The sequence below is a fragment of the Pinus tabuliformis genome, chromosome 8 (genome assembly GCF_031772625.1).
Source record: "Pinus tabuliformis cultivar Carrire ecotype Pingquan chromosome 8, CPIR1, whole genome shotgun sequence".
Classification (NCBI taxonomy): domain Eukaryota; kingdom Viridiplantae; phylum Streptophyta; class Pinopsida; order Pinales; family Pinaceae; genus Pinus; species Pinus tabuliformis.
This window is the reverse complement of record NC_142294.1, coordinates 1,516,453,703-1,516,476,097: the sequence shown is the minus strand read 5'-3', so window position 1 is coordinate 1,516,476,097 and position 22,395 is coordinate 1,516,453,703. Positions and strand designations below refer to the sequence as shown.

The 22,395-nt window shown below is 37.7% G+C and overlaps 1 protein-coding gene across 8 annotated transcripts; it reads left to right on the top strand.

The window, feature by feature from the left end:
* Positions 1–247: 247 nt before the first annotated feature.
* On the top strand, positions 248–21,360 carry LOC149241656 (protein PIN-LIKES 7-like). 8 transcript variants are annotated; one of them, XM_089374039.1, is made up of 12 exons: positions 248–729; positions 1,039–1,087; positions 2,073–2,388; positions 2,807–2,886; positions 6,153–6,277; positions 6,691–6,812; positions 7,140–7,214; positions 7,836–7,964; positions 19,720–19,820; positions 20,122–20,174; positions 20,353–20,538; positions 20,890–21,360. In XM_089374039.1, exons 3-12 carry the CDS (start codon positions 2,254–2,256, stop codon positions 21,015–21,017), a joined length of 1,134 nt encoding a protein of 377 aa, XP_089230165.1. In that variant the 5' UTR covers positions 248–729; positions 1,039–1,087; positions 2,073–2,253; the 3' UTR covers positions 21,018–21,360. The 8 variants fall into 8 exon arrangements, with proteins under 8 accessions (XP_089230165.1, XP_089230161.1, XP_089230158.1 ...); XM_089374035.1 differs by having other exon boundaries at positions 250–729; positions 2,107–2,388; positions 6,990–7,214; positions 20,890–21,358; XM_089374032.1 differs by having other exon boundaries at positions 250–729; positions 6,990–7,214; positions 20,890–21,358.
* Positions 21,361–22,395: the final 1,035 nt, after the last annotated feature.

Here is a 22,395-nt window from a genome sequence, read left to right as displayed (position 1 = left end):
AAAATAAATCTCTAAACTCAATCAAATGTTTTAGCTAAATTATTAAACTGAATGTTAAGTTAAAACATTTACAAAAATAAACCAGAGATAAACAGCTTTGTCCCTTTATGCAATTATAATTAGTTAATCTTCAGCGTTAAAGTATAAAAATGTATTTACGATTAATGGTGAACTTTAATTCAGACTAGATCGCTATATTAATCAGTCGCAAGTGGGAAATAACAGTAGCATCGCACTACAAATTTCGTGAAAGGTGCTGGTGACAATGACGTAGTTCTTCGTAACGATTCAGCAATACTGCTCGCTAAATATCGGCCAATGATCATTATTAATTCAGAGGGCATTATAGTACATGAAATCTCGCATCTCTGTTCAATGTCGGCACATAGATGCAAGCTGTATGTCGATCCTTACAGCACGCGGATTCATCTAGAAAGTGATGCGATTCTATGTGACGAGTCAGCAATTCTGCTCGATAGATATCAACACATTATTATGAATCCAGTGGCATCATACTACTGGGAATCTCACATACTCTGTTCAGTGCCGCACACAGAACAAAGTTGTATGCCGGCGTTCTCTGTACGTTGATTTACCTGCTCAGGGCAGTGTCAGATCATATTATATAAATGGAGTTGACATTCAATCTTTGGGACAATCGAAGTTGTTCGTTGAGAAAATTTAGAGCATTACCTTCCTACGCAGACGATTTTCTTTGCCCTGTTACAGGTTTGTTCTGTAGTAAATTCTGTTTGGCTTCATTTTTTTCTGCTATTTGGTTTTTGTTTGGCTTTTAGGTTTTTTCCAATTCTATGTTTCAATAGAGACCTAGGCTAGTATCCTGTGTGGTAGAATTTAGCATCATTGACTCTGCCATAGTATACATTCCAGACCTTGTGACGCTATTAGTGCGAAAGAGGGTTATTTTCTTTTTGCGTTTCAGGGAATGGTTATTTTCAGAGAAATTGATAGTCTGTATCCGCTTGTACTTTGGGTACCAAACTGATCATCTAGATTTCTGCATGAAAATAAAAGCAGATAGCTTCATGGTATGCTGGAGAGTGACATATCTGATGCCAGGATTCAGGTAAAGCATTCAAAACATGAAACCATGGCTTTGTTTTTGCTAAATTTAGTTACAGTTCAGAGTCACGAGTTCATGGCTGGTGAAACAGGTCCAAAGGCCCTTTAGGGTTTGTCCAATAAATAGGTAGATTCAGTGTTATACAGCTATATGTAGCATTGGATGACTTAGGAATTTTTCGGCACTTGGCTCTGAAGCCATGTATTGCTACATGCATTTTCCACCATTGCAAAGTAGTCAGTCCAAATTTCAAAATTGTAAGTTACAAAGATAGTGGTTTCAATGGATCTATAAGTTGTCTGCTAATATGCTTCATGCTTGACAAATCTGCATTTGTTTGAATTTGGGATAAACAATACCGATTTTGTCTTGTCACATCATATCTTTCATACTTTCCACATTAGAGATGTGTGAGCCTCTTTACTCTTGAGTCTTTCCCTTAGGCTGGTAGTTGCAGTTGACTGCCACTACCCCTTCAACCTTCTACAATGCTCTTTGTAGCTTTTCAAGGCTCTCAGAAATAGGTTTACTGAAATTCAGAGAAAAATATTTATATATTCTTATAACTAGGCTCACTAGGTTCCAAAACTAATTAAGACCGTGATACTCAGCTGCTGGGTGCTCTCCACATAGTACAGGGGGCCATAATGGCAGAAGAAATTAAAGGATATCAGGGTCCCTAGAGGAGAAGCCCAAGAGAATGGAATAGGGGCATCAACCCTGCTTCAGCTCTAGTATGCTCTGTTTGGATTTTAACTTTGACTCAAGGATGCAGCCTGCAGGAAACAATGTTTAAAGTAAATGTCTGCAAATGTTAGTCCTTGATCTAAATTGCATAATTGTTTGGCTCTGAGAAACTGAAGGAGCATCTAATTTATGACATTTTCTGTTGCTGCTATTATTTCTAGATTATAAAGACTGAATTTGTCATTTCTTTATTCTTCAAACCAATGAAAAATTCAGTTTCTTAATCTTCCCTTTTTCTCAGGGATCGTCCCGCTCTTCTATTGGATTTCTTACAGTGTCTTAGCCAGAGGCTTCACCCAATATACAGAAGGCTTGCATTTGCTATGGGGTTATAGCGAGTGAATCAAGGCATAGAGAGGCATTGATTCTAAGAACTAACCAAAGTATTCATTAAAAACCCGAGAAAGAACTAAGAAAACAGGATGGCATTCTGGGACCTTCTGACTGTGGCATGTATGCCCATTGTGAACGTTCTTTTCATAAGTGGTCTTGGGGCTGGTCTGTCAACTCAATATGCTGGAGTGCTAACGGAAGAAATTCGGAGAAGTTTAAATAAGGTAAGGGTTAACCTGCTGCATAAATATACTGATGTCTACCTATTAGTTCAGCATACAGGAACTTCAACTTTTACACTGCCATTGGCGTTGTTAACTGTGAATTGGGTTTGCATATTTTAATGTTGTTTGAATCGCAATGTTACCTTCAACTAGTATAGTGCTGTTGGCCTTTTAGACTATACACAGCTATTTACTGAGATAATTAGGCATAATTGACTTGTGAAAGAAAACAAAACTAATTGAAATAAAAAAAAGAGAGGGAGGTGCTTGTGCCAGTAAGATATGGTGATGAGAGAAAACAATCGGAAGGATAGATTGAGTACAGAATAGTTCAATTCATTCAGGACCACATAAGTGCTGTCGCCTGTGAGATTGTTTACTTGCATAATCATGGAATTTTATGTTTGTCTCTCAACAGGTCGTATTCACTGTATTTACACCAGCTCTTATGTTTGCAAGCCTGGCACAGTCAGTGACATTCGATGATCTCATTTCCTGGTATGTAATATTTTTAGTTTCTAGGGCATTGATTGCAAGGAGGGCTTCCTTTTATTTTTAAGTTGTTTGTTATATTAATAAAATTGGTTTTTCAATGGGCATGGAATTGTACCACATACAATCTTTTGATATGAATTTTACTAACAGATAGTGATATAATAGAGACTTCTTATTAGATGAAATTGGTCAAAAGGAAATCTCTAGGACTGTATCATAGGAATTTTTTTGATAATAAATTTTAATTGGTAATATTGTAATTTTTTTTTTATTAAAGATCAAATTGACAAAAAGACAAACTAGGAGAACATCAATATGTGAGCAATAATTGAGAAATAGATCTGTCTACAGTAGAGCTATAGCTATGCTAGAGACAGATCTGTTTCTCAATTATTTTTAACACCTCCCCCTTAATTGAGGAATACATACCATATCCATTATATCTCTACAAATTAAAATGTTGGTCTTTCCCAAAGGCTTAGCAAAATATCAAAATCATTATCAATAATCTTTTCCTGATTTTCCATCAAGTCTTCTCTTATGGCTCTTCTTTCAACATTTGTCATGGGTGGCTTCTCTTTGCTTGGTCTCGAAACTACAACTCAATTTGGATTTTTCATTGTGGCCTTCATCCTTAAACTTTCTGCTCCTTCCTATAGCACCTGAAAAAATTAATTGCTGATATTCGTATAAAAAGAAATTCATCTACCAGGATACATGGCTTGCCAACCGCTGTACCTGCCAGTTGTCTAGGAAATCAACATGTTAGGCTTCCCCTTACTCATAACTTGGTCCCAAAAACTCTGAGATTGATATACTCTTCCCCATTTTAATCAAAAATTCATCTACTCTGATTAGCATATGGGTAAACCTTACCACATCCATACCTACCATGGTAGTTTATTCCACAAATTGAAATAACATCCTCTCTGTGCATGAGAGGGAATCACAACATGTGATTAGATAAGCCATCATGCTGCAACATGCCTACGTGAAAAACAAGGCTTCCAACTAACATGAGGAATACAATCTACCTATCACTAGGCTTTACAACTTGAACCAATTCAAGAATAATTGTCTTTTTCTTTGTTTGCTAAGTTGTGTGAGTCCTAAGATGACTGCACTCTTAACCTTTGGCTTGAGAAACTGCGACCCATGGGCATATAAGCCATCAAAATCACCCTGGGATTGCACCTAGTCTGGGCCACACCAGCCCTTAACATGGTTGGATTTTTTCCCCCAAAAGTTTTGAACCGGTGACTTTCACATCACAGAGTGCTTTAACAGTACACCATCACCATCTATTCTATGCCCCGTAGGAAATTCAAAAGTAATTGTTAACCTATAAAGCCTCTAAATATTTAAGCATGACACAAGGTTGACTTGGATTATTCCGAAATTCTTAAATAACCTTGATTTAGCCTTTAAAGCCTATAAATATTTAAGCATGACACATGGTTGGCTTGGATTATTCCTTAAATTCTTAAATAGCCTTGATGAAAGGTGATGAGGAAAAGAATAACTTCAGAATATATTATATGTACCTTGGATAACAAATGTAACGTGGCCATAATCATAGAATAGGTTCCCTATGTAGTTAAAGAAAATAATATAATAATCAGGTTAGTAGGTATAGACTCCCTATAAATACCCATGAGAAAGTACACATGGGATGTGGAAGCTATAGTTCATGTAGAGACAAAGATGATTTTATCAGCTCCCACTTAGTAAATATGTCATTGTCCAGAGAACATTTTTTAAAGGATCTGAGATGAATTTAAAATAATGATGCAATGAAGCAAACTGTAAAATGAAACAGAGCAAACAATCATGGGTGCATTATTATACATGGTAATTGAACTATGATAGGTTTCTTGGAGTAGTTACGACTTAACTTTTAATGAAAAAATTGAAAATAAAATGTAGTCCTACAATTCACAAAGATATTAGTTTTCCTTGTGACTTTCATATTCTCATGTCAAAACTTTTAAAATTATAGATGGAAAGAAATCACACTAAAACAATGATGGTGTTACTTATATAATCAAAATTCAATCAAGCTTGCTTCCCTCGAAGAAGGAACCTTAAGTACTAGTTTCATGGGAGAATATCTACAAGAATGAGTGAGCTTCCTAACAGAGAGTTGTTGGTACTGCTGCTTTTGTCAAAATCATGGCCATCACAAACAAAACAATAGTAAACTAGCCCTAAGAAGAGGTTATTTGACTCAAACAATAGGCTAGAAGATGGAAGATCAATTGGGCAACTTGTTATAATTCCAATTTCCTACGCTTATATATGAATAATGAAATTATTGCAAAATTGATTGCATGTATACCCTGAAACTTGGCCATATGCTTTACTTTTGGGCTGGAGGGGTACATTTGGAGTATATGGAATTTCTAAGTGACATAATGAAAAGGATAAATCTATTTTAACATTTTGAACAAAGAAAAGAAGATGGTTCTCGAAGACCTTGGTCTAACCCTGAGTTGTTGTTTCAAATACATGGTTGGTAGGCTGTCGGGGAATCAAGAGAATGAAGATCCTTTTGATGTTTAGATTACGATTGAAACAATGGTAATTCTCAAAAGAGAGATTTAGAAGACATTAGTTCAATTTTTTCCCAAGAAAGTTTATTTTAATTGGTCAAAGAGAAAACTTTCTGTTTAACAGACTTTGCTAAATGTCTTGGACAATAGCCAAGTACAATAATCTTGTAAGTGCTGACTTGATTACCGATTTCTTCACTTACCAATTTCAGTTGGATAAGTCTTGATGAATTTGAATCAAATTCTTGTAGAAATTGTTCATTAGCCATGCCTAGAAAATTGGGCATTTCCTTGGAAAATAGACGCTGTTAACTTTTCTGCTAATATTCCTTGGAGATTCTACTATGAAGTCATAATCTATTGGTATTCCTATGCCCCACTTTTTTAAACCATCTAATTTACAAAGTTTCTAAAGGCGCCATCCCTAGAAAATTGGGCATTTCCTTGGAAAATAGATGCCGTTTTATTCTAATATTCCTGGGAGATTTTACTATGAAGTCATAATTTATTGGTATTCCTATGACGCACATTAAACCATGTAAAATTACAAAGATTCTAAAGGTTATGGGAGAGTGTTTGCTGGTAGCCTTTATTTCTGAAACAGAAGAATTTTCATTACCATTTGCTTCTTATCACATTATTACTCAAAATGCCATGTCTATTTTTTCTATATTTCTTTTTCCTTCCTTAAAGCTAGCTGCATTTTTCTTTTCTCAGGTGGTCTATGCCATTCAATGTTTTTCTTACATTTTTCATTGGAGCTATCCTCGGATGGATTATTGTTAAAATAACCAAGCCTCCAGAATATTTAAATGGCATAGTTGTTGCAAACTGCTGTGGAGGTATGTGTACTTATATCTGTTGCATTGTACAGTTTTGAACATTTATAGCATAGGTTGTGCAGTTTTGAATATTTATAGTATAGCTGATTTTAGATGTAACATAAGGAAAGACAATGGAGCAACTAAATGCATGTTCTTCTGTTATGAAATGAAGGTTAAAAACCAGGTTGATCTTTGATGTATTGATCCAATGTTCCTTTTATTTCAAAAATAGTTTGTTGTGTTATATTCATTTGTCTGTGAAAGAGCAGACAGCGTAATTCTTAACCACATTAAGTTGTCTCTGTTAATTAGTTTTCAGAAATAGTTTAGCTGAAGGAGAAACAGACTACATTTTTAAATTAACAGTCCCAAATTTTGAAACAGAAGGAACTGCATCCTGAATAACATTGTCAAATTCTCATTGTATACAGGAAACATGGGAAATCTTCTTATCATCGTTGTTCCTGCATTGTGTCATGAACGGGAAAGTCCTTTTGGAGAGCCTGGAATTTGCAAACTAAATGGGATAGCGTATGTTTCACTTTCTATGGCGGTATGATTCTAACTAATTTTCTGGACTTTAAACTTAGCATTGACAATGTTTCTTTATTATTAGTAACCCAAATATGCTCATTTCCACACTTAAGAAGTTTACTTCCTTCTGTAGATGATAAATCCAAGCAGGGTGTATCCTTTGTTATTTTCTGATTGTTTCAAATTGGCTTTCTAGATTGGCAGTATCTTCACATGGACTTATACCTACAATCTTATACGATCAGCAAGCCTAATTAATGAAATGAAGGAATTAGAAAATGGACTTCACGAGAATATCCCAAATATCAATTATTTAAATGCTGGAGAAACATCTAAACTTTTGCAGAGAATAGAAATTATTCCAGCAGTGCCAAGTTCTGGAGGAGATTATCCTTCTGATAAGCCAAAGGCAAACGGCATGGTAAGGATTTCATTGCCATTCAAGAATTTCAATTAAGAGGTTGGAATATGCAATCTAAACGTTTGATTTGGAATTATTCTAGCATTTGTTGAAGTCATCTTGATGCCTTTGCAACATCTTCAAAATGAAGGTGGGCTGTGTATCCATTGCAATCTCACCATATCTTCTTATTTAGAAACTCTTGATCACCTTCACATTGAACATGTACCATGGTTTAAAATATTTGAATTTGAAAGTGCTTGTATCCCTGAACAAAATTTACTTGAGTGAGAATTTTTTGTTAGAGTTGAAACTTTCCTTCAATGTGGGAACGGTCCCATCACAGCACTTGGAAGTTCTGCTTAGACACACAATTTTTTTTGTGTAAGAAGTTGTTGCACTAAGAATGCATATATGATATTTGAGGAGGATTATCTTCTTATGTGTCATTTCCAACTTCACTGAATGCCACTAAGGAGAAAAGAAAGATGTTAACAATAGTTGGTCAGATTTTGCTTTTGATAGAAAGGCAGAATAGACAAGCATCTATGTAGTTTTGACACTATGTTCTGAAGCATATTTGATTAAGTATTAATTTTTTCCGGATCATACTGACTGAAATATATTGTGCTTTTCTTGTAGGTGGTATTCCATTCCTCGGATGAAAATCCAAGCTGTTTTCAAACCTTTCTCAGAAAAGGTAAACACTACATGAATGAAACTGCAAATCTAATTCTTGAGGAGTTAAAAGCACCTCCTACCATTGGTGTGGTAAGTCGTTCAGATATCGATGTGGATGGTTTTTTCCTTCTATATTTGTTGTTTTCTACTTTTAGAATTGCAATGAAACTTGTAAAGGAGTTGCTTGAAAATTGGCTGTGTTTATCCTAAGTTGTCAGAGAGTCTAACATCTAAAAGAAAATCAAATAGAGTCAAAAATATGAAATGGGCATGTTGAAACCAATTTTCCGCCAAGTTTTTGAGATGTGAGGACGTAGGAGTGGGAAAACACATCCTGGGGATGTGTGGAAGCACCCAGGGACATCATAGGGGATGTTAGGTCTCCAACATTTGGTACTTCACTTAAACAACTAAAAATTTAATAGTAAAACATATGAAAATTGAAACATAAATCATTGAAGCCCATGGGGTGTAGCTGAATTGGAAATCGCCATGATATGAAGTATTATGTAAAAAATAAGATTCAGGGTTCAAATCCCTGTGGTTCAAGCCAACAAAAAAAGAGAAACATAAATCATTGAAGTATTATACGCTAGTGCATAGCTATATTAACCTTAAATCTAATAAGCCCCAAGAAAGATCAAAATAAATAGAGACATAATTCCTTCTATGATTAAAAGATAAGGGGCTAAGACATAAGAATGTTGGATATATCTGGTTTTTATAGGCTTACTTTTTTTTCAATGTAGTTTATTAAATTGCAAACATGACCCTTTTGCTTGGGCTGTTGATACTGCAGATACTCCATGCTACTCTAGGTTCTAGGTGCAATAACAATGCACCAATAACATACATCATTACATAAACTATACAAAACTATACATGTAATGATGTAACTAATTATGATTCACAAATCAACTACCGCTATTTTATTTCTTAGTATATTTACAAATTTTAGCTGCAGATCTGTCTTAATATAACTAATATAAGAACATGCCAACGTCAATTTCTTAAGGCAATACCGCCCTAGACTTCTTTGTATGCAACTATTGCATGAAAGAATAAGGACCAACCGTGGACATGTCATGAAATCAAAATTATTTGCATTCTTTAGGATACTCCTTGGCATGCCAACCAACTGAAGGTGTTTCATTAGGTGCCTCCTCATCTACCTATGTATTAACTTACATACAGGATTGAGGAACAACCATGGGAATGTCCCTATCAAGACTGCTTGGGAGTGGGAGCGGAAGCGAGAGCGGGGAGCGACATTTTCAAAAGCTCCCGGGTCGAAAGCGAAACAGGGAGCAAATTTTTATATAATATATACTCTTATATATTTTGATGCATATATTTCAACAAAAGCATGTAGACTGATGAGTTAGGTATAAAAAGCATAAAAACATGGATTAAACCATATAACATCAATCATCTAGAAGTTATAATCTTCATCAACCATGCCCACAAGTTAGTAACATACAAGTTACAACATATTGAGTCTCATGATTGAAGATTCATCAATCTTAAAGTTTTGAGCTTTCAAAATTCAATATATAACATTTGTCATCATTGATCACTAAATTTGTACTTGTAACCATTACCATTACCAAGTAACCAAACTATAACAAAGAATATCTAACATGAAACGAAATGTTTCAGCTTTCAACTTTCACGAAGTATCATATTCCTAATTCATTATCAATGAGTTATAATTGCCAACCTCAAACTTAAATTGTCATAAATTGTTTAAAAAAATTATAGTAATAAATATGAAAGAGTCAATAGTTATAAAAACTACTAGAAACTAGAAAAGACAAGTAAATCTATTGTCTACTGCTTGGGCCTCTTGCCATGAGAAATGTCGAATTTATGAGGAGCTCGTGGTGTACTGGGAGTCTCCTCCCGCATAGTCGGACGACCATGTCCAAAACTAGAACCAGAAGATACATGACCTTCACATGAGGATGTAGATGGAGGTGGTGGCAGGAAAGCTTGTGGAACTGGAGCACTGCTACTAGATGATGGAGGTCGCATGGCTGCTGTTGTTGCACTTGCTTCATCATCATCTTTCAAAGGTTTTATTTTTAATTCTTCTAGATGTATAGCTCCACCCTCCAAATTATCTTCCTTTGGATTTTTGTCCCAAGTCAGATATGATATATCAGCACGAGCCCACTCACAATAATATGTCAAAAAGCTCAGTTGTTGTGCACAAAGCACAAAAACTAAGCTTTCTGCCTCGTTTTCATTGAGGTTGTTTCTTCTCACATTATGGATGAAGCTATAGGTGCTCCAACACCTCTCTACAGAGCAAGTATTTGCAACCTGTGAAAGCACTTTTTTTGTTAATTTTTCCAAAGCACCTTGGTGCCATACATGTCTCACCATGTTATAGCATCCAATCTATCCCTATCTTCCATTGCATGCAAAGAACCAAACACTTTAGTGATAGTGAAGTATTTTCCTAATTCTCCATGCAATTTAGCGCACTCCTTGTCAGGGACTAGCTTGTTTAATGTTGTCATATGGCCATTTTGTATCTCTGGATCTGTATGGGATTCGGTCCTAACCCCACCCCTAGGTGTAGGTTTGCACAACCAATATGGAGAGTAGTGTTTTGGCATAAGGATATATGCCGAGGCATGTAGTGGAACGTTAAGTTTATCCCACTGTGCACACACAAAATTGTAAATATGATCATACAAATTGGGATCTTTTGACTAAAAAATATATTTTATTTTCCCCAACATGTTATCCATCTACTCATACACCTCCCCAATCACTAGTGCATCTGTATTTGCAAAACGAATCATGGGAGAGCGACCAGGGGAGCACTCCCCCGCAGCCCTGGTCCCTATCTAAATGAGAATTATTTTCATTCTAAAAAACACTGCCTATGTATTAGGTTCACATTCATTTATTTTTTTACTCCTTTTGTCCTTGGTTGAAAGGGAGCATGGGAGTGTCTCATTTTTTTTGATGTGGATAAATTCCCCACTTCCCTCCCTTAGAGAAACCACATGCTAGGGTCACGGGGAGCATATTCCCTACCCTTTGGAATGCATCCCTGTGTAACATTGGTTGAAACAATATTGCAGGGTTAGGGGGAATGCGAACCAGGTACTAGTCCGTGCTCTAGAATCACCATTAAAAAGAAAAAAAAAGTTGATAATAAAGCAGATTTAAATGACAATAAAGTCAAAGGGGAATAGGTTATAGACTGAAAACTCTAGGCTACTGACAAATGAAAAACACATAAAAGGTGAGAGAAACCATTATTTCACTGTTTTTTATTTGGTGCCCCCATATTAAGCATTGTGTTTAAGAAGCAATAAAGGAGGAATTTTCCCAGAGAGTATTCTTATCAATAGTGAGCAGTGTGTGAGTTTGTCAAGAAGAACCAATTTTTTTTCAAGCGTGGGAATTTTGTAACGATTGGTTAGTTTTTTTTCACTTCATTGGGTTTTATCAAACATTTTCTCAGGCTTTCATTTTTCATTTAAATTTTCTCATGAATGAACAATGGAAGGCCTAGGGATGCAACACAAAACTTCCTTTATCATGAGAATAATGTTACCAAAAGTGGAACATCTTCCACAATCCCTTGAAGTTTACTGCCTTCATCAGAAATTAAAAGCACTTATTGTATGAAGAAACGTTTGATAGATGCACTTGTGGATATGTTTGATATCAAGGGTGTGGTGGGTGCTGATTTTTCTATAGCAAGGTTTTTCTTTGCATGCTATATCCCATTTGATGTAGCCCATTCCCCATGGTCTAAGCAAATGGTCTGTCATTGATGATGGTTTTGTAGGGTATAAAACAGATAGCTACGAGAGGCTTTGCACAGTGTTGTTTAACAAGAAGAAAGCATGCATTAAAAAGGTTATGGCCCCTTTGTAGGTGTCATGAAGAATTAATGGATGTTCCATTGTGATGTTTGGAAAGACACCTGAAATCATCCACTTTTGAACATCATTGTATCTTTAATATCTTGCCCCTATCTTTTGAGAGCAACCATTGTTCAAGGAAAAGCAAAAATCTTTGTTCTTGAAGGACTAGTTATTTGAGGCTATTGATGAGAAGGGGCCACCTAAGGTTGTGCAAATGATTACAAAGAAAACCCCCCTTAGCAAAGCTGTAAGGCTGATAGTCCAAAAGCAATACAAACGTATTTTTTTTTAATGTATCGAATAATGCACTAAAGGACATTGACAAAATGACTTGGATTGCCAAGTTAATTGAAGATGGGTAAATATTCAGATTTTTATATGTAACCATCACCAATCACATCCCATTTTCCAAAAGTTTGACAAGGTGGACTTGCTTAAGCCAACCTATACTAGAGTGTTTCATACTACATTATTCGGCAATGGCTATGCAATTTAAAAGGGGTTTTATGTATCACTGTCATCAATGACAAGTGGGCACTCAGACATTGCCATTGAGAGGTGGGCATTCAGACATTCTCATTGAGGTGAGGCATAAGACTCTCAATAGTTATTTTTAGGATGATGTTAAATTTGTAGTTGATTTCATTGAACCACTATGTGATATGATCCACTACATGGAAATAGATAGATGATGTTAAGGAGAGATATATGAAAAGCTAAAACATTAGTTGTGTGAGTAAATTAAATCCATCACCAATAAGATAGATCCTAACTTATATCCACGATTAGAGTGATGTATAAATGGGCATAAAACAAGTTGATCGCACTTCTCCTTATGACATCTTATTCCTTGAATCCAAAATATGATATGATGAAAGAAGGTCCCCTTTCAAAAAAAAATATGGGTAATGGAGGGATTCCCGATTACAATGAATAAAGTTGATTGTATAAGAGAGGAGGCATCCATCATCCATTGTTAGTGTTGCCAAATTTTTACATGGCTAAGGTGAGGTTGTCACAAAGGAGGCTAGGTATAGTAGGTTAGTCTGCATGGATTCAATGGATTAGTGTACACTTCATGGTAGACATGTCCCAAAGTTACAAATATTTGCGATATGATTATTGTCACAAGTAGCTAGGTCCTCAGCCATATGGGAGGAATTGTCCTTGGTGTTTTTCACTCAATGAAGAGAAAATGATTAGGATCAAAGATTGAAGAAAATCCAGTTTACAATAACAATGCCCTTCAACTTAGTTCTTGGAAAAACCTCTAGTACTGTTGTCACTCACTGCTTTTTAGTCACGAGTTGTTTTAAATGCCCAATAGCAGTGAAGTTTGATGCCAAATTCTGAGCCACATAAGCTAATAGAGCTAGATGGGACCCTCTCCATTGCGTAGTTCTCGGAAAAAGCTTTCCAATGGTATATAGAAGTCTAAAAAAGGGTTCCTGGATCAGAAGTTAGACCCTATTGAAGAATTCCTTTGAAAAACTCAGAAAACAAGAAAAATGGCTAAGTCTGAGGGAAAAATCACAATCGGGACCTGGGAGGTTCATCGCAATCACATATCTGCGTCGGCAGGTCCAGGCGGGTAAAGAGCATTGGCAAGATCCTTGGGGCACATGATTAAGGTTATCGGCCTATCACAGTCCCGAATGTCGATATATTGTTGCACCGTCGGGGAAGGGCTGAAATGTGTTTACAAATAAACTCATCAAAAACCAAGGCGAGAGCTTCCCCTTTCTCTCACCTCTAGGGGGCATCAGCGATCGGCGATTCAGCGGGGTTTCAACTTAAAAGGACATGCAAACCGTTGATAGTGCAATAATATGGTGCATCGCTGGGGGACCGAGAAAACCAAATACAACGGAAAAGCATGAAAAAATAGGGTCGGGTAGGCCTTTTTTGCTCCCTTCTCTCGTCCAGGGCACCACGTGGCGGCCTCTAATTGGTCCACCGAGCTGACATGGCAGCTGACGTTAGCAATGATTTGGCACCTATGGATGATGACATGGCGGGTGGACACGTGTCACTTGTTTTTGGCATTTTTAGGGGTCCTATGGGGTTGTTTCCGAGTGCCACATGTCACCACTCATAGGGTGACACGTGGCAGTGATGAGATCAGTAGGTTTATCGGAGATCGGCGATCTACGGTTCTTTGTTTCAGGCTTATCGATGATTTCGATAAGGAAAGGCCCTGAATGCAATATATAATGAGCTGGGATTTATAAAGATTTCGGGTCTGGGAAATCAGCCGATGTGGGACTTTTGCGATATAAAGAAAAAGTCCCCCCCCCTCGCATAGTTATTGAGAGCTTTAGTGCCAAACACATGGGCCTTTGGTTCTAGCCCCAGTCGTATAAGGAAATTCATAAAAAGGGCTATAAATAAAGGGGGCCTAAGAGTCAATTGAAAATGTCTGCTTGTTTGTTTGTTTTAAATAATTTAAAGGCCTGCAACATGGTACATCGATAGCACTGTACAAAGATTTAAATGGGCGGATGGGTTAGCAATGGTGATATTAAATAAGACATGGCGCGACTGCAGATCAGTATGGGGAGGATTCAGGAAGTTTTAATGGCACGACATGGTGCTCTACTTCATCACGCAGCAAAGGACCACTCAGGCACACACCTTTCCCACTCCACTCCCTACTCCACTGAACAGGTCACTCAGGCATTTAAAGGAGAATTGATAGAAGTTAGCTAAGTAGCACTGAACCGCCTCAAGCAGTTGAAAAGAGCCTGATGACAGCAACAACGTGGCTCTATCCAAGGCCTCCACTGAAGCAGCAAGGGGACACCTCCTCTTTCCTCTCTTGATTTTCTTTCTCTGTGCATTTATTTCTGCATTTTTTCCAAGAAAGGGATTCGATCCCTGTTGTAATCTTTAGGTAGGTGGTAACAGAGCCTTACATAGCCGAGACAAATAGTCTAACATGAAAGTTGGGGCTTGGGCTCAAACATTTTGATTGTAACTCAAACCTCTCCCCCTCTTCTTATAAATAAGGGGATGAAATCTATAACAAAGGTTCCGACATTTCTCACCCTAGGGGGGTCTGAGTTCTGTGGTACCATTTGGTTCTAATATGTTTATTCATGGGGGCTTCACTAATATCGTGTTGAATGTATGGACTGATTATTTGGACCCTTTGAGATAAATGGTGTTTCCCTGTTGATTCCAAGCATGATTAATGAGCAGGATGTTCCTCTCGGTAATCTCATTTCATCTGTGTTTTTCTTCCTTTGAAATAGTATAATGAATGCAGTTGATTCCTCTTCAATCTATGGATTTATCTTAGTTGCTCATAGAAGACAGTACCTGTGCTTATCACATAGCTATATGTGTTATTGACTAGCGTTTCAGTACCTATAAAATTACAGATTTACTTGTGCATTTGATTAACCTGTAGAACCTGTATTAGCCCAGGTTTACGTTCGCTTTGGCAGAGAATGACACCTATGTTGTGTTTGATCTGAAGCCTTCTTTCGCATGCCCCTATTTCTATCATTCCATTGGAAAACTGTGATTAGGATTTCATGTTGTTTACAGCCCTATCCATCGACTTCCACTTTCTGTTGGAACATTGTTGCCTAGCATTCTGTTTGTTACAACCTTATGCATATTTTTCCTTCCTTCCTTTCCTCCTCTCCATCATTACTACGACTTCATTTTTAAGCTGTCTCATTTCTGTGTGTTGGCCAATAGAGGAAGAAGCCATTTCTCTTTGAGATTACCCCAATATACCCCCAGAATTTGGATCAATGAGTTGGCTTGAATCTACCTTAATGAAGGCTTATTGAACCAAGCACCTCCTATTACCTTTTTATGTGACAATTGGAGTGTTGATAACCCCTCACAGATAATCTCTTAAGCACTCCTCTATGTAAGATGTCCTAGGCACTGGTCTACAATCAACCCAGAGGTTGTCTCTAGGAGGCTTTCTATCTCCCCTGCAGCACTTGTGCTGCTAGTGCGATTTGAAGCGACAACATCTTTCTGGCGCCCTTGTCGAGGGAACGGATTAGAATATTCTTCCCTGGGTACGACAAATTTTTACATTCCCTTTGTTAGGTGAACAAGGGAAGTGTGGGTTGAAGATCTCTCACCTTGGTGACTCCACTGTTTCATTCTATGGTAAACATCCTGGCGACTCCACTGTCTGAATTTCTACCTCCTTTGATTAATGATTCATATGATTCAGAGGAGGATGATCTGGGTACAAATTGTCAATGGGATCCACTTACAAACAATTGGGGAGAAGGCTCCCAACACCATGTTTTTCAAGAAAAGCCCAAAGCTAAAGGACCACGCAGAGTCTGCTACTGCCTATGGCAAAAAGATCCTTGCTAGGGATTCTTAGTAGTTTCCCCAATCTACGACACTTACAGTTCAGACAATGAAGAATTTGTTGTAGATTTCCAAGAGGATTGGCCATTGAAAAATGGGTAGTAAAAGATCAGCAACAAGTTTTCCTTGAAAAAGCTATAAAGTTGAGGAGTTGGACAGTAATTGTGGCTGCCTTGACCAAGAAGATATTGGTTAGCAGAGTGTTTGTGAAAAAGAGGCAACTGCAAATTTTCCTGGTCAATTCCATGACCCTGTGGCTGGGACATGAGCATATTCTTAAGCCAGCAGTAGAGGTTGTTTCAGCAACATGTATCAGGTTCTTTGCTTGAAGACTTTTCATGGTGCATGCTTGTTTTAATTTTTACTTTTCAGCAACATGAAGGCACTAGGTCTAGCACCCAAATGTTGGCTTGGCTCCATTGGAGGGTTGAACTCGCTTAGGTGAATTGAGCCCTATGCATAAATAGGAATGGATATAAATAAGATCACTAGCTGAGCATTTACTTTGTAGTTGTTAGAATTTTTATTTTTGCATTTTAGTTTGATGAGGAAAGTACCCCAACAAATAAAGTCCCATGGAGATTTTGTTGATTACAAAGATGCATTTATTACTGACTCCATGCCCAGTGGTGAAGGATACTGGTCTGCAGGTTCTCAGCACCTTGCAAGCAAAGGCAATGTCATCAGTGGGAGCCAATGTTGTCACTCACAGATTTTTAGTCATTAGTTGCTGCAAATGCCCAATAGCAGTGAAGTTTGATGCCAAATTCTGAGCCATATAAACTATTAGAGCTAGATGGGACCCTCTCCATTGCGTAGTGCTTAGAAAAATATTTTTGGTGGTATATAGAAGTCTAAAAAAGGGTTCCTTCATCAGAGGTTAGACCTTATTGAAGAATTCCTTTGAAAAACACAGAAAACAAGAAAAATGACTCAGTCTAAGGGAGAAATCGCAATCGGGACCTGGGAGGTTCATCGCAATCGGGACCTGGGAGGTTCATCGCAATCGCATATTGGCGTTGGTGGGTCTAGGTAGATAAAGAGCATCAACAAGATCCTTGGGGCACATGGCTAAGGTTATCGACATATCGCAGTCTCGAACACCGATATATTGTTGCATCGCCGGGGAAGGGATGGAAAGTGTTAACAAAGAAAATCATGAAAAAACCAAGGCGGGAGCTTCCCCTTTCTCTCTCCTCCAGGGGCCTCGACGATCGGTGATTTGGCGGCGTTTCAACTTAAAAGGACCTGCAAACCGCTGATAGTGCGATAATGTGGTGCATCACCACGGGGCTGAGAAAACCAAATACAAAGGAAAAGCATGGAAAAACAAGGTCAGGTAGGCATTTTTCTCTCTTCTCTAGGGGGCATGTGGCGGCCTTTGATTGGTCCACTGAGCTGACATGGCTGCTGACACCAGCAATGATGTGGCACTTACAGATGATGACGTGGCGGGTGGACATGTGTCACTCGTTTTTGGCATTTTTAGGGGTCCTATGGGACTGTTTTCGGGTGCCACTTGTCACCACTCACAGGGTGACACATGGCAGTGATTACATCAGAAGGTTTATTGGCGATCGGTGGTTCTTTGTTTCAGGCTTATCGGCGATTGCGATTGCGATAAGGAAAGGCCTCGGATGCGATATACAATGAGCTAGGATTTATAAAGGTTTCAGGTCCGGGAAATCGGCTGATGTGGGACTTCTGCGATACAAAGAAATAGGCCCCCCCACACGGTTATTGGGAGCTTTAGCGCCAAACACATGGGCCTTTGGTTCCAACCCTCGGTCGTACAAGGAAATTCATAAAAGGGGCTATAAATAAAGGGGGCCTAAGAGTTAATTGAAAATGCTCGCCTGTTCATCTGTTTTAAATAATTTAAAGGCTCGCGGCACATGTCACTAATAGCACTGTACAGAGATTTAAATAGGCAGATGGGTTGGCAGCGGTGATATTAAATAAGACATGGCATGACATTAGATCGGTATGGGGAGGATTCATGAAGTTTTAATGGCACGACATGGTGCTCTACTTCGTCATGCAGGAAAGGACCACTCAGGAACACACCTTTCCCACTCAACTCCCTACTCCTCCAAACAGGTCACTCAGGGATTTAAAGGAGAATTGACAGAAGCCAGCTGAGTAGCAGTGAACCGCCTAAAGCAGCCGAAAAGAGCCTGATGATAGCAAGGACGTGGGTTTATCCAAGGCCTCCACTGAAGCATCAAGGGGACACCTCCTCTTTCCTCTCTCAATTTTCTTTCTCTGTGCATTTATTTCTGCATTTTTTCCAAGAAAGGGATTCAATCTCTATTGTAATCTTTAGGTAGGCGGTAGCAGAGCCTTACAAAGCCGAGATAGCTAGTCTCGCATGACAGCTGGGGCTTGGGCTCAGATATTTTGATTGTAACTCAAAGCTCTCTCCCTCTTCTTATAAATAGGGGGATGAAATATATAATAGAGGTTTTGTAATTTCTCACCTTAGGGGGGGTCTGAGTTCTGTGATACCATTTGGTTCTAATGTGTTTATTCATTGGGGCTTCACTGATATCGTGTTGAATGTATGGACTGGTTATTTGGACCCTTTGAGATAAATGGTGTTTCCCTGTTGATTCCAAGCATGATTAATGTGCAGCATGTTCCTCTCGGTAATCTCATTTCATTTGTGTTTTTCTTCCTTTGAAATAGTATAATGAATGCAGTTGGTTCCTCTTCAATCTATGGATTTATCTTAGTTGCTCATAGAAGACAGTACCTGTGCTTATCACAGACCTATATGTGTTATTCACTAGCATTGCAGTACCTGTAAAATTACAGATTTACTTGTGCATTTGATTAACCTATAGGACTTGTATTAGCCCATATCTACGTTAGCTTTGGCAGAGAATGATACCCATGTCGTGTTTGATCTGAAACCTTCTTTCGCATGCCTCTATTTCTATCATTCCACTGGAAAACCGTGGTTTAGGATTCTGTGTTGTTTACAGCCCTATCCATCGAATTCCACTTTCTGCTGGAACATTGCTGCCTAGGATTTTGTTTGTTACAGCCCTATGCATCTTTTCCCTCCTTCCTTTCCTCCTCTCCATCATTACTATGACTTCAGTTTTAAGCTGTCTCATTTCCGTGTGTCAGCCACCAGAGGAAGAAGCCATTTCTCTTTGAGATTACCCCAATATACCTCTAGCATTTGGATCCATGAGTTGGCTTGAATCTACCTCAGTGAAGGCTTATTGAACCAAGCCCCTCCTATTACCTTTTTATGTGACAATTGGAGTGCTGATAACCCCTCACAGATAATCTCTTAAGCACTCCTCTATTTAAGATGTCCTAGGCATTGGTCTACAGTCAACCCAAAGGTTGTCTCTAGGAGGCTTTCTATCTCCCCTGCAGCACTTGTGCTGCTGGTGTGATTTGAAGCGACAATAGGTACTATGAAGGTACTGCTAAAAAATGAGATTAATTTATGGTGCAATATCTGTCTCCCATAGCTTTTGTTACCCAAAGAACTTGATGTATTTGGGAATCTAGATATATATGTTTCAAATAAAAGTTGATTCATGTATTTGTGTTCTAGTCTGATATTCTATTGGTTATTGCAGGTTGCAGGATTTATCGTTGGAGCAATCCCACAAGCAAAGGCTTTACTTGTTGGTGTATCTTCTCCTCTTCCAGTAATTCAAGACTCCATTTCTTTACTGGGGTATGCATCTCTATGATCAATCTTTACTACATCTTGTGTAATGTTGAGTTTTATTTTATAATAATAAGTAAACATTATAGTTGCTACCTCCGATAGTTCATGGTTGAAGGTATCGTTGAAAAACGTAAGCATTCAGTTCTTGAATCAGCTTACTTCCTTTTTCTCAGCTTTTTCGTCAAGTATATTTGTTTCTGACCATTTCAGAATTTATTGATATTCGGTTGTTGGGAACCAATATGAAATGCTAGAATCAGGCATTTACACAACTGAATTTCTGATTGTCTTTGTATCATTGGTGTAGAGATGGAACCATCCCAGGCATCACCCTTGTATTGGGAGGAAATTTAGTCAAAGGTACTCTACATTTGTCTTGAAAATGTTTCTAGTCAGAATGTAGCATTGCTTTTTATGCTGGATGTGAAAGCTTTTGATTTTGTTGATCTTAATAATGCATTATGATGAACGGTAATATATTTCCTTTTCCTTTTCTTTGCTAAATGATGTCTGATCCAACGCATGGCTATCTTTGCAGGTTTAAGCTCTTCAAAGCTAAGACCTTTGATTATTGTACTGGTTATCTGTGTGAAGCTTGTATTACTTCCATTGATTGGAATATTTGTAGTTAAAGGAGCCTCCGATCTTGGGTTATTGCCAGAAGATCCATTGTATCACTTTGTTCTGATGATCCAATACGCAGTCCCACCAGCTATGAATATTGGTTAGTAGCATGGTTCACATATCTCAACTGTACATGCAATTTTAATCACATGATTTTTCCAATTCATCATAATATTTTCATTTCAACTATCCTAATAGTTACTTTGACAGCTCAATTTTTTTTGTTAATTTTAGGAAGTCCCAACAATGGGACATGTTCTAGTCATTGTTGTTTTATTATTTGATCAAAGACTGAAAATTATAGAAATTAAGAACTATCAGGTTACACCAAAATCAAGCAACTTCTCTCATGCAAACAATTCTAGTTTGGTCAATATATATTTCTAATTTTCTAGTCTTTAAGCATATGAGTTCTTTCTGGCTAAGAGGAGGTGAATTTGTGTTAATGCAGGAACAATGGCACAATTATTCAATGTGGGGGAACAAGAGTGCTCTGTGCTTTTCTTATGGACTTATCTTCTGGCAGCTATTTCCATCATCTTCTGGTCAACAGTCTACATGTGGATATTGTTTCCATAAAAAAATTCTAAGTTCATTTTGTAAAGCTCATTGGATGCATCATTCAATGAATATTGAAGACTGATTAGTGTTCTTTGGTTCCATTCATTCTTTATATTTATATAATGCATTGTGGAAATTCCCTTTTAAGAATATCATTCATCTTCTTCCCACTTGGGATGGTTCAATATTTCTCTGGAAATCATTATATATTCTTACAAACCATAGACAAGTTTATCCATGTTCCGTTATTCATGGGAAAATTGTAAACTCGAATCAGTTGTCTAGAGAAATTTTGTAATTTCTGTGTATCATCTCAGTTTGTTTGGATTTGCAGTCAACTTGTATCAAATGTTGTTTTCCACATTGATTAATGAAAATTAAATTTTGATTCGTCTATGTTACGAGCGAGATCATGATAGATGTAAGTTGCATCGGAAAAAGCAAAGTTCTGGCATGCTATTATCATGATTTATATAACTGGGTACTAAAATATTATATGCTCCAAATCTTGCAAGTTGCTCTCTTATGTTATTATTTCACAGTGGACAAAGCATTTGCAAGGCAACATGTAGTATATTGACTTCTAGATTCATTGTATCTTAGCCACAACTATGGCTGATTTCAACATTGCCAGATGTCATTTTCACACATTATATGGTAGTTGGCATACCACTACTGTGACCCTTTCTTAACGTAAACACTTATCGTAAGTTTTACCTCTTGAGTGTTCATTGTTCTCCTTCACCACACCATGGCACACAACAGATCTGTACAACATTGATTTCTATGTAGCATGAAAATTTGTACATGACGGAAGAGCACTTGAAATACTATGAGGAATCCCACGATTTTCGTAGTCTTCCAAAAGTGAGGAAATATGCATGCATGCACCAACCTTAGATATAAAGTGCTACTTTTATCATTAGTTAAATTGTTGCTAAATAAGATTTCTAGTTTTAAGAAAAGTGCTGATCCCTGGGAGACAAAGCATTGGTTTGCGTCCTTTACTGCTCTTTGAAGGCACAATTGACTTGAGGACTGAGGCACCAGTCAACAGTCAACACCCATTGTAAAGCACCTCTTCTTATTCTATAAAAACAAAAGGGTGCTACAGTATTCTTGAAAGGCACAATTGATTTACAAACTGAGCCACATGCATTCATTCATGGTTGATACTCTATTCAAGGCACATAGGGCTAAGATGTTTCTTATCTAGGGAGCTGCACCAATCAACAACATTCATCGTATAGCCCCTCCTTTTATTCTATGAAAACAAGAGGGTGCTCCACTATTATAGAGTGAATTTTGATATTGCTACTGATTAGCAAGTTCGCTAAAATTTTCCTTTTTGAGTTGGTAAAGAGTGACGTGATTGATCATTACAATTTTGTAGCTT

Excerpts from the sequence above, each read along its gene's own strand:
- LOC149241656 (XM_089374038.1), top strand. The coding sequence starts at position 2,254 with ATGGCATTCTGGGACCTTCTGACTGTGGCATGTATGCCCATTGTGAAC. Across the intron at positions 6,813-6,989 it reads ATGTTTCACTTTCTATGGCG|ATTGGCAGTATCTTCACATG; the intron begins GTATGATTCTAA and ends TTGGCTTTCTAG. Across the intron at positions 20,539-20,889 it reads CCCACCAGCTATGAATATTG|GAACAATGGCACAATTATTC; the intron begins GTTAGTAGCATG and ends GTGTTAATGCAG.